We start from the raw sequence: 15,038 nt of genomic DNA, 5'->3' as shown, positions 1-15,038 counted from the left end.
TGCTCCTGGAGGGCCGCTGTCCTGCAGAGTTTAGTTCCAACCCTAATCAAACACCCCTGAATTAGCTCATCAAGCTCTTCAGGATGCTTGAATATAAAAAGGCAGGTGTGCTGAACCAGGTTGGAACTAAACTCTGCAGGACAGTGACCCTCCAGGAGCAGGATTGAAGACCTCTGGACTAGAGGATAACTTTCTTTCTTTCTTTGGCAAAGAGAGGTGAAGATTTTAATTAGTATAGTATAACAATTATACACAACTGTGGTGTTAAAAGTACACTCAAAAACAGAAAGTGAGATTCTCCTCCTTTGCTTTAGTCATGTTGTGTCGTGTGTGATATGGGATCTGAGTATAAAGTGACAATCTCCCTCAGTGACTGAGAGCTGTAAGTGATGCCTGCGCAAGGCTCATTAGCTCGCTTCCTGAATGTGTTAGACACGGGTCACTCTAAGCCATTCCCTGTTCACATTCAAAAGCTGTTTTTTCCTCTCTCATTTCAACTAAATACCTATAGGCCCACTCATTCACACTGCTTACTAAAATGTTAATGCCTGTGCATCTTCTACATGTATCGGTTGTGATAATAAACCACTGTCCATAGACACTCTTATGTTTTCCTAGAAACTGTTTTAACAGTTTTAGGATTTCTTCCCACCTGTGAAATTCAGAATAAGATATTGAGCCAAGAATGTTGTTTTAAATCAAATGTATTTTTATTTCCTTAAAGTGCAAAAGAGGTTGTAAGTTTGCACACAGTAGGTTTTTACAGAACAATACAATGCAATGAAACAACATTAATAATAAATAGCTTTTCAAGACATTGAGCGTGCGTTCTTTGCAAGGAGGAGATTGCAGGGCATTCATAAATAAATATAAAAAAGATGATAGGTAAGCGGAGCTCTGGTTCCAAAGACAAGGGTCGATGAATGCTTAGGCCTTTACAAGCACAGCAAACTCTGTGGAAAGAAAAATGATAAAGAAAGCAATTACAGTCTGAAACTGATTTTTAAGATCTCATTCATATCATTAAAAACCACTTAAAGTTTAGAGGTACAACCTCTAAGATTATTACAGAACTAAATAGGCTAGTTGAAGTTTCACTGCAGGTCTATTGGTATATCTAGTTGGTTAGCCACATATACTATAGCAGGCCTGCTTTAAATATAAAACTAGCAACAAAGTCAAGAGCTAAAAATGTAAGAAGGAAAAAGATGTTTTGTAACAAAGATTTTTTAAAGCTTGATTGGATCACCAGAATTCATAGTTTGAATCATGTATTGTCGTTTAATATTTTGACGCCTCAGTACTGTAAAGTCATAAAAAATGTATGAATACGAGATTAAGTAACCTAGGCTTACCATCAACTCCAATCATGCCATCACCATCAGCGTCTCCAGCTTTCAAGAAGGCCTTTGTCTCTGCATCACTGAGCGCTCTGGCGCCAGCAGAGAAGTTCTGCAGGAACAGTCTGAAGAGCACAAACAAACAATCAATCTCAAGTTTGTTCCAGGGTTTGAACCAGTAGACACCAGGTCAGTTTAATATGAAAACGTGATTTAAGACTACACTTACTTAAGCTCATCCTCCTCAATGAAGCCGCTCTTGTCCTGGTCAATGATGTAGAAGGCCTTCTTGATGTCGTCGGGGGTCTTTGCGCTCAGGCCAACCTTGGCGAAGAAGCTCTTGTAGTTGAAGGAGTCAGCAGCTGGGATTACACATTAAAATACATGAAAAAAATCGGCAAATTCAATATTCTATTGTTTTTCTGTGGAGAGTTATAGCAGATGTGTCTTACCAGCGCACTCCTTAAGGGCTGCAGCCACATCATCGTCCTTGAGAATACCAGCAAATGCCATTTTGATTTTTCTGGAAATAAGACCCACATAAGATGATGATACATTAAGCAAGGTTTTTGACACTCAATTTTGTAAAATTGTAAAATTTTAAAAATTCACATTTAGCCCCTTTATTCCTAAAAAGAAACCTTGCAAAGCCACCAAAACACAAAATAACCTTCAATTCTCCCACTACAGTTAAACTTCTTCCTACAGTCAAAATATGATCTCTGTTAGATCATGCGAGAATGCCAGCCTAATGAAAAAATCCAAAATCTCAGAAAGTATAGCAGGTCCTTGGTTTGGTTAAGTGAAGAGATTGGTGTATTATCACATTTTCGGTCCTGCTGCAAGTCCATTTACATCCTCATTTTTGTTCCTCCATTTTTCGTTAATCATATTCCATGGTGATCAGAGCAATTCACCGAGCCCTGGTGTATGATCCTCATGGCCTATCATCCGGTAAACTCACCTTTGCGCTGAGCTGACAACTGTTCCACAGATGTTCGACGACTACCCAAAGCACCCTTGGGCTTGGCTTTTATACGTTTGTCTCTGGGGTGGTAACGAACACCATTTGCTTAGGTTGGGTAAAGTTTCGAAAAAAATGTGTCCACTCGTCATTATAGCTCTATTTTTATCCTTTCAAACGGCGATGCTCTGATTCCTTATGGGAAGCATAGAAGGGACATCCTAGCGCACATCAGTGTTTGCATGAACATTTGCGCAATGCCATTTAGTGCAGTAATTCTCATATTAGAAAAATGCTCATATTATTTTCCAACCGGTTTAATTTGGAACCACTTGTTGCGGTCAGTCATATATCCTTTATTCCTTTAGAAACAGGCACGTAAGTTCATGCTGGATAAAATGAAATTATTATTTTCTATCCATGTATACATTTATGATGTTCAGTACAGTAGGATTGAATTCTTTATTATTTTATCATGCTGGATAAAATTAAATTACTATTTTCTATCCATGTATACATTTATGAAGTTCAGTAAAGTAGGATTGAATACTTTATTATTTTGTATGTGTTTTTCTCATTTGGTTTATTTTATTCGTTTAATTTTTTTATTTAATTCCATTATTATTCCTTCCACATATTTTTCACCCTGCAGGGAAATGAGTAAGAATATTTTTTAATGTTTCTTTTTTTTTCTTGGGAAGGGTGGTGGTTGTGGAGGGGTGTGACCCATTTACAGTCTACTATATTTATATTCTACATGCAAGATGATGCTTTGCAGATTCTGGGACAGCTGGGGGCTTGGACAGGAGCAAACGTTTCAGAGTGTCAGATAACAAGCAAATATGATAAAACACTTAAGGTTTTGTTTCTGAAGGAGGCTATATCTCACACATTACCTTAAAGAATATGTGTATTTAACACTTATAACCAATACGCACAAAAAATGATGTGGAACAAAACAAACCTGCTACACGAGCGATTACAAATATTGTACTTTGCAAAATCAAAAGAGTGATCCACTCTGTGGAAATTCTGAGGCCTGCAGTTGTAACTGTCAAGGACCAGCCAGGCTCCATCACACCTCACTCACAAAGATCGCTGTAGTCACAGAGATATTGAATGTCACAATGTCAAAAACCACCAGTGTTTGTATGTCATCTCCAGCTGTGTCCTTTACACAACCTGACCAGTCCAGGACACAAAAGTACAAGCCATTGTAATAGTGACTCGAGTAAAGCACCTCACAATCTACTGAATTAAACAAACAAACACCAAAAAACTCATGCTTTATATTAGATCTGATGTGTCACTCAATATCATTGGTCCGTTTACTTGACGTGAATATCTTAGTAAACATCCTGTTATTGCTTCACTGTCATTTTTGGACGTGTGCCTACACAATATGATTTAAAGGTAGTGGCCGTATGAAGAATTGTGCGCAGAGAAATGTGTTTAATTTCCACACAGATCAAAGGTCTAAGGCTCGATCCGTGTTAAAACACAAAGAGATGAAGTCCAGCTGTTTTCGTGTGTTTACGCGACTCCACTATATGCTTTGTCTTTGTGCACGTGCTGATCTACAGTGCGCTGATGTGACGTCAGCTTCACTTCCTCCACAGGCTCTTTTCCTGAGGATGGACGTCTGCCTGCTGGTGTGTGCTGCCAACCAGGGGCCAAAGCAACGACAAAAACATCCTTCCAGCCCACTACCTGCCCTTGTGGCCTTGTCCCGTTCCATACTACCTCTTGTTTGCAGGAAGGCCATGTTTCCTGAATGACAGGGATTTGAGGGGGATCGGGGCTGGGCTTCTCATTTCCTCAATAACACCTTTTTTCTTTGTCCTTGCTTATACATTACATCAGGTGTATCGAGTGCTTTCGGAGCCTCTCACATTAAATGCTATTTAAAGGGACAGAGAAAAGATTTGACCTGGTGAGTGAAGGTGATTTAGAATATAACATTATTTGGCATAATAATGATTTAAATCTGTATTTAACAAAACAAAGAAATATTTTTTTTGCTTCTCTTTGAGTCTTTATTGTTTTGAGAACAGTGTTAATAACTATGTAAAATCTATATTTTGACAAGTAAAAAATGTTAGTGTGAATGGTTTGCTAGTGTGAGTGGACAAACCAAACTTAATGGCGGTTGTTCTTTGTTGTTGAGTGTTGATTGTGTCTTTCCAGACTAGTTTTAGTAACTGAACATGTTGAGCTCAGAAAAATGTGTCTCAGGGGTACAAAAAGGGACGAGTTTGTACCTTATCTACCCCTAATGTGCATATTATACCCTTAGTAGTAATATGCATTCTTAAAGTATTACAATGAAACTTTTTGCGGAAAATAAGGTGTAACAATTTCAGCTTGATAGTATTGCCTGAGTGCAAGCTGTTGTATCCCTAAAAGTATTTTTTTGTAGTGTAGGTATTTCTTGGAAAAATGTAATGCTATGTGATTTAAAACAGCAAATTCTTTTATAATTATTTTGCGTGCATCTCATATTTTATGAGCTGATATTTTATTTGTACTTTTAAATATGCAACACTTGATCCATTACAGTAATACTAACACTTTCTCTTCTATTCTATATCTATTTACAAAAAACAAACAAAAAAGTACATGTACTGCGTTAGATTAAACTGGGAAGGGTCATAGCACTTGCATATTGTTGTCCTATTGTTAGTTTAACTGCTTCTATTGTTCTCATTTGTAAGTCGCTTTGGATAAAAGCGTCTGCTAAATGAATAAATGTAAACACAGAAGGATCATTTAAAAAGGTAAAATAACATTGATAGATGCACTCTGTTCTCAAAAAATAAAAATTCTGTGATCGTGTACTCAAAATAAGAACAATAAAGAAGAAATAAGGTCATATTTCAGGTTTGGAAAGACATGAGGGCGAGTAAATGATGGCAGTTTTTTGTGTGAAATAACGATTTACAATTTTCACATTTGTAGTTAACACGAACTAACAATGAACAATACTTCTAGAGCCTGTATTAATAGTTAATGTTAATTGTTTACATGTTTGCATTTTGCAATTGTTTAAATGTTTACATTAGTTAATGTACTGTGAACTAACATGAACATTTTAATAACTAAGATTAACAAAGGTTATAAATGCTGTAAGAATTTACTGCACATTGTTAGTTCATGTTAACAAATGTTACCAATATCCCTTTTAAATCTTGATGTTGAAATATGCACTTTATTCATCAATTACAATGTATTCATTCCTGTGGTTATTTTCATAAATACTTGTTACATTTGTCAGTCAGGGGGTAGTTAAAAGAAATGATTAACAAGTTGATAAGTGCAATGTGTTTGCAATTACTGTATTTAAATCATTACATGTCTGGAACACGCCCCGTTTTATTTTGAGATGCTTTTTTCCAAGCCAAGGTTCTCAGTAACAGACTTAGATTTCTCTCTAAGCCTCTCTTGATAGATTTACAACTCGTTCAGTGTATCATCAATTGTTCTCGATCATCTGCCAACAGCATTGTCATCGTGAACATTAAATTACAATGAGGGATTCTCATGATGGGAATACTTTTGAAAAGCTGGCCCTAATTAAAGCTGATCATGTCTTTCATAAACGAGGGCAGAGATTTTGCTGTTCCCTGTCTCTCGGGTTTAGTTGCATCTATATCTATTTCCAGCTGACCAGCTGTGATGGAAGCATGCCGATGGGACTCTCAGATTTAGCCAAGACGGCCGCCTCAGTTTCAGTTCCCGCCCCTCCTCTTCCCCGACATTAATCACTCAACACCATGTGTGTGTAGTTGGAATGTTTGTGTGTGCATGTATGGACACCCTGAAGTGACCTCGGCCCAGAACACATCATTAGCCGTAAATCTGAAGGCACACACAAAACAAACATGTTTAGAGCACATTTGGGCATTCTTCCTCACAGCCTGATTTACACGCTGATGAAATCAGGCCTTACGCAACACCTGTCCCACGATTCCCCCTGCACGTGAGAGAGAGATGTAGCCATAGACCGCTCCCCTCCCATGTCTGTGAAATACACGAAGGTGCTAATTGAGCAGCCTATCTTGCCAGGCTGCGAATTCCCCTTGTGCTGATCGTTGATATGCCCCTTGGGAACCTGTAATAAGTGGCAAGAGGCCAGAGAGAGTCCTGGACCTCCACAATGAGATCACCAAAAGTTGGATCAGTTGAGTAATGCCACTCATGTGCCATGCCGCTCCACTCTTGGATGTCATGTCATCTCCAACAAAGCCTGTGAGCAGTTGATTTCGTGGCACTGAAAATTAGAAAAGCCCCCCAGGAGCTCCAGGTCTTTCCCAATGCCATGCTGACATGCAAAAAGAGGCCTTTCCATCTGGTTTTGGTGGGCTGTGACTTGCTTAAATGGAATATTCCATAAAGTTTAATGGTATGGATTAGTATTCAGACTGATAATGATTATGAATGCCATAAGTAATATTCTAAAAATCGGGATTTAGTGCTAAGAGTGTTCTGACTGTGATAAGAGACGGCCATATGATGATACCTCTCTGATGATACCTCTCAAGGTTAACAATGCAAAAACAAGCTTCTTAATAACAGCTGATAAGGATTTATAAGCTTTTTGAAATCGCTTAGCGGAGGTGCTTAGCACACAAATTAGCTAACTGACTGTCAACTTAACATCAATATTAACAAAGTTTGTCTCCTTTTAAGCTCACCAAGCAGACTGCATACACGTGGCATCATGGGAATGGATGTTTGTGTGTAAAATCACACCAGCCTTTCTTGGTTGAATGCTCTCCATTGACTATTTTGTTTTTTTTATCATTTCTAAGAATGCTACAGTGCTTAGCATAGAAAGCTCAATGTGCATGTGCATAGCCAGACATTTGATCATTCATGCGGTCAGTCTGTCCCAAGTAGTAGACCTGTCTTTCATTCAATGAGTTTTGGACCGAAATGCTGTCAGCCATGCAACAGGAGCAGGGAATGCCACTGGCACAACGACTTGGTGACTGTCCCTCTCCTTGTACAGTACCTTTGGGGTTTCCCTAAGTCGCCATAGGCCTGGCTCTTGTTTTTATGAGTATGATAGTATCTCTTGGATGGACTTCACACTTAGCAGAATCACAGTACACAGCAGTGACACTGGATACAAACCTGGCATCGCATTTTTATAGCATTTTATATCGTAACTGTTTTTTCCTTTCTCTATTTTGAGATCACGTACATGTTCTCAGTCTGGTACAATCTCATGTGGCAGTTTCAAAGCTCCAGTAAGTGAGACGTCTGCCAGACTCAAAACAGGTGGCTTTTTACTTAACAACAACTCTATCTTGTAAACAGAGCTACGAGGGGCAAATACAAGGCAAGGGGTCCCAGTAAGTAAAACATGCTTGGGTTACAGTTTATAGTGCAAAGGTTGCAGATGTGTGATTCAACACTTTAGACCAATATCAGTCCAATATCAGACTTGCCATTAAAGTTTGTCAGATAAAAGTGATTAGTATGTAGGATTCATTTTTGATCTTTAATTAAAATAATGTGTTTAAAAAACAGAATTACACGAAAATTATTATGGACTTTAGTTTACTTTAGAAGCTGACCAAAAATATTTTGTATTGCTTTTAATCTCATTTCAGTTTATTGACTACATAAAACTAATTAATCTGATCAGCATCATGCAGTAATGTGAGTTAAGAGAAAGTTTTTAATGAAACTCACAACAAGATAAAGTTGGATCCAGATTATTTAAAGGATTTATGGATGCCTTCCAAAATAACTAATTTCTTTTGCAGATGGTTCTCTGTATTTACCCTCCTCTTATTTAATTAATTGTGCATAAAAGAGGATCAACATATGCACATGTTTTATAATTCTTTCTAAAAAAACTGATTTGAGGAATATCACCAAAAATAATAACAATAATAATTTTCTCTATAGAGTAGGCCTATGTCCTCTCACTCACAGTACCCTAAACCTGATCCATGAGTGCAGAGCAAAGGCAGGCAGGCTGCCGAGACTGACAGAGCTTTTTTTATTTTTAATTTATAGTGACACAGCATACAGCAAAATCTACTGAACATCTCTGGCCTTATATAGCATCCGTTCAGGATTAGATTAAGGATGTAAAGCCGACAACTGAGAATACAGAGTGCTACACTTTGATGTTCCATAAAAACTAATATGGTTCTTGATCTGATTGCTAATCTAACTCTCAAATAAAATATAATCATCTAGTTGATGCTCACTTCAAATGAATGTTTTGGCATCTCTAAAATAATACTTCAGTCCATTTCATACTCAAAATCTCTAGGAAATATTCCTTAAATAATAATCTAAAATAATCTAATCTCTCCACCTATAGCTGGTGTGTTGTGAGCGCACTGGGCACTAGCGCTGTTGTGCTGTGGCTGCCGTCGTATCATCCAAGTGGATGCTGCACACTGGTGGTGGTTGAGGAGATTCCCTGATATGATTGAAAAGTGGTTTGGGTGTACAGTGATACATACTGTATGAAAGCAATATATAAAATGCCTCATTCATTCATTCATTCATAAAATAGCCTGTATTCTCAATCCACTGACATGTCAATGTGACAGAAAAACTGAGGTTTAATGGAAACCTTTAAAGGGGCCATCGGATGCCCATTTTCCACAAGTTGTTATATGATTCTTTAGGGTCTTCATGTAAAGTTTGTAACACACTTTGGTTAAAATTCCTCAATGGTTGTGTAAAACAACACGCTTTTTACCTCCTCAAAAACAGCTCTGTTCACAGCGACCCGTTTCGGTGCATGTCTCTTTAAATGATAATGAGCAACTGCTCAACCCACCACTGTCTTCCAGGGGGGGTGTCGACATTTTACGTGTCAAGTGCTGCATTGGCTGCCTTTCTTGGCGGACAGTATACAAATGGCTGAGGGTGGAAATATGCTAATACGGGACAGTCTGTCAGTGGTTGTGGGCACTGGGCAGAGCATGAAAATTCAAACGACTTGATTTTTGAGAGTGTTTTGGCATTTTGTGGATAAAAAAAGGTTGTCTGCGTGTCTAGCCTTAAAAATTTATAATACAGAATTTTTTTATTGCTTCCGCGTAGCCAATTAGGCTATCGCAACAACGTTTTATCTGTACAGAGGTAAAGGGAAGGGAAAGAGGCCTTCACAGGGGAGAGACTGTAGTTCAGATTCAGTAGTTCACACCTAAAGCCAAATCAGCCCAGCCTCAGATCAGGGATATTATTGGTAACTAAAACCATAAAATAAACATTAAACTGAAATAAAATAAATAAATAAACTTTAACATATTTATTTCAACTAGTAGCCATTGCTACATTTCTCGTTTTAGTTTAGTTTATGTAAAAGTTCTAAAATAACTAAAACTAAATAAACATTATAAACATAAAAATTATATGATAAGACATCAAATTAAATAAAAACAAATAAAAAGACAAAACACAAAAAATGACCAAAAATGTAATTAAAACTTTAAATAAAAATGAAAACTGAAAATACATTATATATTTGAAATTGTAACAAAATTATAATAGTATATCAATCTGTCCCAGGTTAAACAGCCTTTGTGGGCAACGTCTTTGCAGATGTCCAGATTCTTTCCATATACTTGTTTGTTTGCATAAATATTATTACAATTTTATAAAATAGTTTTATTTTTAAACAATATATATATATATATTTATAATTATTTTTAACATTAATTATAAAATAATATGGGGATTCAAAGTTTATATAGCTGAAACTGAAAAACGAAAATTATTTTATAATAAATAATGATTTATAAACACATAAATTAATGAAGCAATGTAAGGCACCGTTTTAATTTAAGCAGAAGGTGGTCATATATTTGTGTTTACAAATCCATCTTGAATTACTCACACTATTCAGACCGTCTGTACACCAGAGCTGCTGTACGAGGCACTTCCCAACTTTTCCAAAAAAGGTTACGATAGTCAAGGCTGACATTTCATTTTTGTCCCTATACCAGAATGCAATGGGGCACCAGACGAATGGAGTTGATGTTGTAGTGGGGCATGTAACTCTCAGCGCCACTGGCTCTGATTTGCATGCTCAGAATAAGCCCAAAGGTATCCAATTACACAGCTCTCATGGATTGTTCGGTGTCACTTATCATCTGTTTGAGGGATATGATGATTCTGCTCTCCGCGTGTAAAAGGATAGCATGAGGTTCTGGGCCCCTTTTTTTGTGAAGTGTTACCACTCAATTGGTGGGAAGATAAGCACAAACTCACTTAAAATAGTGAACCTCCTCCCTTTTTGGTAGCATGATGCTATAGGCTTTCGGGACCCCTAGAAGGTCCGTTACCATAGTACAACTTCTTTCGGGATGAGCACATTCCCCTCAGAGATTTATAAGGCTGAGACACGGAAGCACTTTTTCTGAGAGTGAAACATGATCCCAAGGGATTTATCTGAGAACTTTAGTCTCAGAACTGTATTGGTATTCATGATATTTTATATTTTATAAAAGTTGCATGAGGCAGCATGATGTTTTGATTCACAGCACTGGTCATTGTCTCTTTTTTAAAAAACATCCTGGTTATTTTGATCATTAGAAAAATAAATATTGAGAACCTCTGGTTTAGCTAATATACCATACTAATCTGCTCTGATAGTGGCCCTATCTCTGCCTCAGCGCTTTCAGCTGCTCATTTTAATGGTAGCTGTGGGGTCTTCTTCAGTTTCAGAAGCTTGGAGCAAAACTATGACAAGTACGAAACTCCCGGTGAAGAAACCTGAGGCTCTCCTTACCTTCTTGTCACGCATCTGATTGAACTACCAGCTGCATGTTTGTCCTCCTCCCCACACTCGGGCCAGATGGAAGTGTGTGTATGCATGTATCTGTTGCCAGCTGGGAACAATATCCTGATGCTGAATGAGTGTGTTGAGTAATACTCCAGCATCAGTGATTTTGTTGCCAGAGGAGCACCTTGGGCATCCTGTGCATGTGTCCTCAAAGATGAAGCTTCCCTCGTCCTGATCTGCAGTGCAAAAATGCCTTTGAATTTGTGGTATTAGGCTAAATTCATGTCTTGTAATTGTATAATCTAAATATCCCACTTTATGAGAGACTTATGAGTATACACCAAGACAGCAACATAGTGTCTGCTCCGATCCGGGCCACATCTGGTACATGTCGATTTGATGGCCGGCATATCGTTGCTGTCTGGGCAACGATAAATGGGGGACATATTAGGCAATTATGTTCTGTTCCGCAAGATGCCTTACAACGTTACTTTACTGACTCTGAAATATATTATTTATATTCATAAGAAAGCCTTCTTATATTTAAATATGCACAAAAATACACAAAAACATCATAGAGAAAGCCAGTGTAGGACTACATTAGTATTCTTCATAAGGATGTGTTTAAGGAAAGTTGTTCATGATCGGCCACTGGGTGTACTTAAGTTCAAATTGAGGTTGTGTTTTCTATAATTTCCAGCAGAGGACGCCATGCCCAATTCCAGGACCTGATCTGTATTTGTTACATGCATGAAAAAGAGCAGAAAGCTTTTACTGTCTATGGCAGAAAGTCATGAGGTTAATCTGGAGCCTTTGTGGAATTTCTTTTGAGCAAATGCTGTTATTTTGTTTAGCCACTGATTGCTGTTTAGTGTTTACTGCTTACTGGAGGTGGACCAAAAAACTACTACACTACTACTACAGTGAGTGGTTAGGCCATATTCTGATCATATATTTTTTTCAAACACAGTTTACCAATTCCAAACCACATCAGTCTTAACAATTACTATTAGATTTGTAACTGTTAATGAGGTAAAATGTTTCTGGGAAAGTGAAAAACGCCTAAATAGGCTATTCAGATGTATTATTAGACTTTTTTTTTTTCTACAGGTAAAATTGGTCAAAAAAAGAGAGATTTTAACTGTCAATGAATTGTCCATGTTAAGGATACACTACTCTAATTAAATGGTTAGTTCATCCAAAAATTAAAATTCTGTCACTAATTACTCACCCTGATGTTGTTCCAACCCCGTAAGACTTTCGTTCATCTTCGGAACACAAATTAAGATATTTTTGTTTCAATCTGAGAGCTGGCTCACTCCTTCATAGGTTGCCATAGATATATACACTAGATGTCACCTTGGGGTCCTAAGCATGCGTCAAAACCGCCGCCATCTTGGAACAGGGGTTTTGTCATAGGAAGTAGCTATAACGCTATCTCCGCCTGTACTTCGAATTCATGGATGATGCCGGACTTTTGTGCTGCGTATGGATGTTCACACGAACGAAATCTAAAAACCAGAGACCAAGGGATTACATTTGACAAGAATGTGAAATTTTGTGAATTTTTTAACATTTCTCTGAACTCAATGATAAATACATGTCTGACCGTTGGAACGAACCAAAAAAAATAGAAAATTGCATTCATGACGATTTATGGTGATTTTGTTTTCGTTAGACATTTTCCTACATTGACGCTGATGCATTAAAGAGGAGGGGCTCCCCTGTTCCATGATGGCGGCTCCATTGACGCATGCGTTCCAATTAACTGCCGTAGCCAAGACGACATCTAGTGTATATATCTATGCATAGGTTGCTAGGTAATTGCATCTGCCGGCCCAGAAAAGTTAGTTAAAGACATTGTTAAAATAATCCAAATGACTACAGTGGTTCAACCTTAAGTTTATCAAGCGACTAGAATACTTTTTGTGCGCAAAAAAATTAAATAGAATACACTTTCTACAAATGCACGCAATGATGAGCACACGCTTGTATAACCAATCACACATATCCATCTCTAACTTTAATAATGTATTGATTTAATTCGAAGCAATGGAGATATGCTGACTCAAATAGGCCTAGTTTAGCCCTTTTGGATGTTCTGCAGTTGAGATTGATCAACATGCTTATTATAGAACCCAAAATATTTGCAAAAAGTATTTAAATGAAAACAATAATGATGATAATTATAAAAATAGAATATAAATCTGTAAATAACCTCTTAAACAAACTGTTAATTATAATGAGGATTATTCAGCATACCACACTCTCTTCTGTTTACCACAACTGATGTGAGAGTTGATTATTAGGCCTATATTATATGTTTTTATATGTGAATAAAAGCCTAAATTCAATCTGGTCATCATATAAATCTATAAGGTCTCTTCAGAAAATTTGGACTAAACTGCTCAATTAATATGAATTAGTTTTACGATCACTTTATGAACTTTTTGAAGCTTCAAAGTGTCAGTTGCGTAGCTATCAATTGAGGGACAGACATCTCTCAGATTTCTTTGAAAGAGCATCATTCGTCTTCCGAAAATGTCTTATGGGTTTGGAACGACATGAGGATGTGTAATTAATGACATCATTTTAATTTTTGGTTGAATTAACCCTTTAATAACACTCAGCAGGGTCGCAAAAAAACAGGTTAAGAAGATAATTCGCATATTAACTCACCAGCAGGGAAGTTAGCACCTCCCTTGTTCCTTCGACAAAATCCCAGCAAGATTTTTCCTACAGCTTTTGGGTTATTGCAGAAAAATAAGCTCTTTTGAAATTGATGAATTTTGGTAATCTTAATCATGATACTCTTTACAAAGAAATATAACTTATGTCTAAATACATTCGCCTGAAGTAAAAAGCTAAACATAAGCTACGGTCACATGACTTCGACAACTTTTTATTCCTGTGAGTAGATGGTTACCTGTCCAGCGTTATGACATTTGTCCCCTTCAACCACTGTAGTCCTATAGCCACTTACTGAACCACCTTTTTCAAGACAAAATAAAAGCTCGTCGACATGAAACAGAAGTTGCAATAGCCTCTTTTCTTCCCTATTGTGTGTGCATGTCCAAATGGCTTCTCAAACAAGAAAAAATGTAGGGTGGGACTTGATGTCAATCATGAATTGCTTGGATAGTTGTGGTTTGCTATAGAGTGCAACAGTCGGGTTCTGGAAGTAAAAACTCTTCATTTTCTCCACAGGGAAATTGATTTTCAACGATAACGTATAAACATTTAAAAAACAGCCTTACTGAGAGCTATCCTATGGGGTCGTTGAGGCCTTTAGCCTGCATTATTTCAACTGTCTTGTAGTGCTAAATTAATAATAGTGTTTAACAGTATAATTCGTGGTGAAAAACAACATTACCTGTACAGAAAATTCCACTAATCAGAAAGTCGAAACAAGCTAAATGCGGCAAAATAACTCTTTAGCTCCGCCCACTCCCATGAATCACCATAAATGACGTAATCAAGTTGGTTTCCCTACGATCTCAAAATACTTAAACTAAGTATATAAGTCTATTGCTGTGACATCATGTGAGTGACAGATTGTCCCGCTCTCACGTCTGTAAACACGTCATCAGAGAAGAGAATAGATATTGCTGCAAGTGAAAGGGGAAGTTATTTTGATTAAATATTAAAGGGCACGTGAATTATTATAAAATAAATAATTTATAATAGGCCTGAATACTGCAATATTCCATAAAAAAAAGAATTGGTGTCATGGTGAAATTTACGTATTTTATATGGTAGAATAAAACGTGAAATGCCAGTCTGCAGGGTTAGCCACCCTCAAAGTTTTTTAAGGAAAATACATATTTTATTTAACAGCTACATAGAAAATAATTGTTTGATTTCAGTCATTTACAAACAAAACTTACAATGAAGATGATCTATGCATTTTTCCAGTTCTTTAACTGCATGCTGAGATGAGGCGACATCGTTATTAAATGAGCTAAAATGCTTA

At 37.2% G+C, this 15,038-nt stretch overlaps 1 protein-coding gene across 1 annotated transcript; it reads right to left on the bottom strand.

The window, feature by feature from the left end:
* Positions 1-688: 688 nt before the first annotated feature.
* Positions 689-2,335, bottom strand: LOC143710176 (parvalbumin-2). The gene is made up of 5 exons (XM_077201156.1): positions 2,305-2,335; positions 1,793-1,863; positions 1,570-1,702; positions 1,356-1,465; positions 689-953 (listed from the first exon to the last, which is right to left on the bottom strand). The coding sequence occupies exons 2-5, from the start codon at positions 1,851-1,853 to the stop codon at positions 928-930; spliced, it is 330 nt and encodes a 109-aa protein (XP_077057271.1). The 5' UTR covers positions 1,854-1,863; positions 2,305-2,335; the 3' UTR covers positions 689-927.
* Positions 2,336-15,038: the final 12,703 nt, after the last annotated feature.

The sequence above is a fragment of the Siphateles boraxobius genome, unplaced genomic scaffold (genome assembly GCF_051911475.1).
Source record: "Siphateles boraxobius isolate OS27281-9 unplaced genomic scaffold, OSU_SipBor_1 46, whole genome shotgun sequence".
NCBI classification, from domain to species: Eukaryota; Metazoa; Chordata; class Actinopteri; order Cypriniformes; family Leuciscidae; genus Siphateles; species Siphateles boraxobius.
Note: the sequence above shows the minus strand (reverse complement) of the source record. Positions and strands in the feature narration are given on the sequence as shown.

Excerpts from the sequence above, each read along its gene's own strand:
- LOC143710176 (XM_077201156.1), bottom strand. The coding sequence starts at position 1,853 with ATGGCATTTGCTGGTATTCTCAAGGACGATGATGTGGCTGCAGCCCTT. Across the intron at positions 1,466-1,569 it reads ATTGAGGAGGATGAGCTTAA|ACTGTTCCTGCAGAACTTCT; the intron begins GTAAGTGTAGTC and ends TGTGCTCTTCAG. Across the intron at positions 954-1,355 it reads TGGCATGATTGGAGTTGATG|AGTTTGCTGTGCTTGTAAAG; the intron begins GTAAGCCTAGGT and ends TTCTTTCCACAG.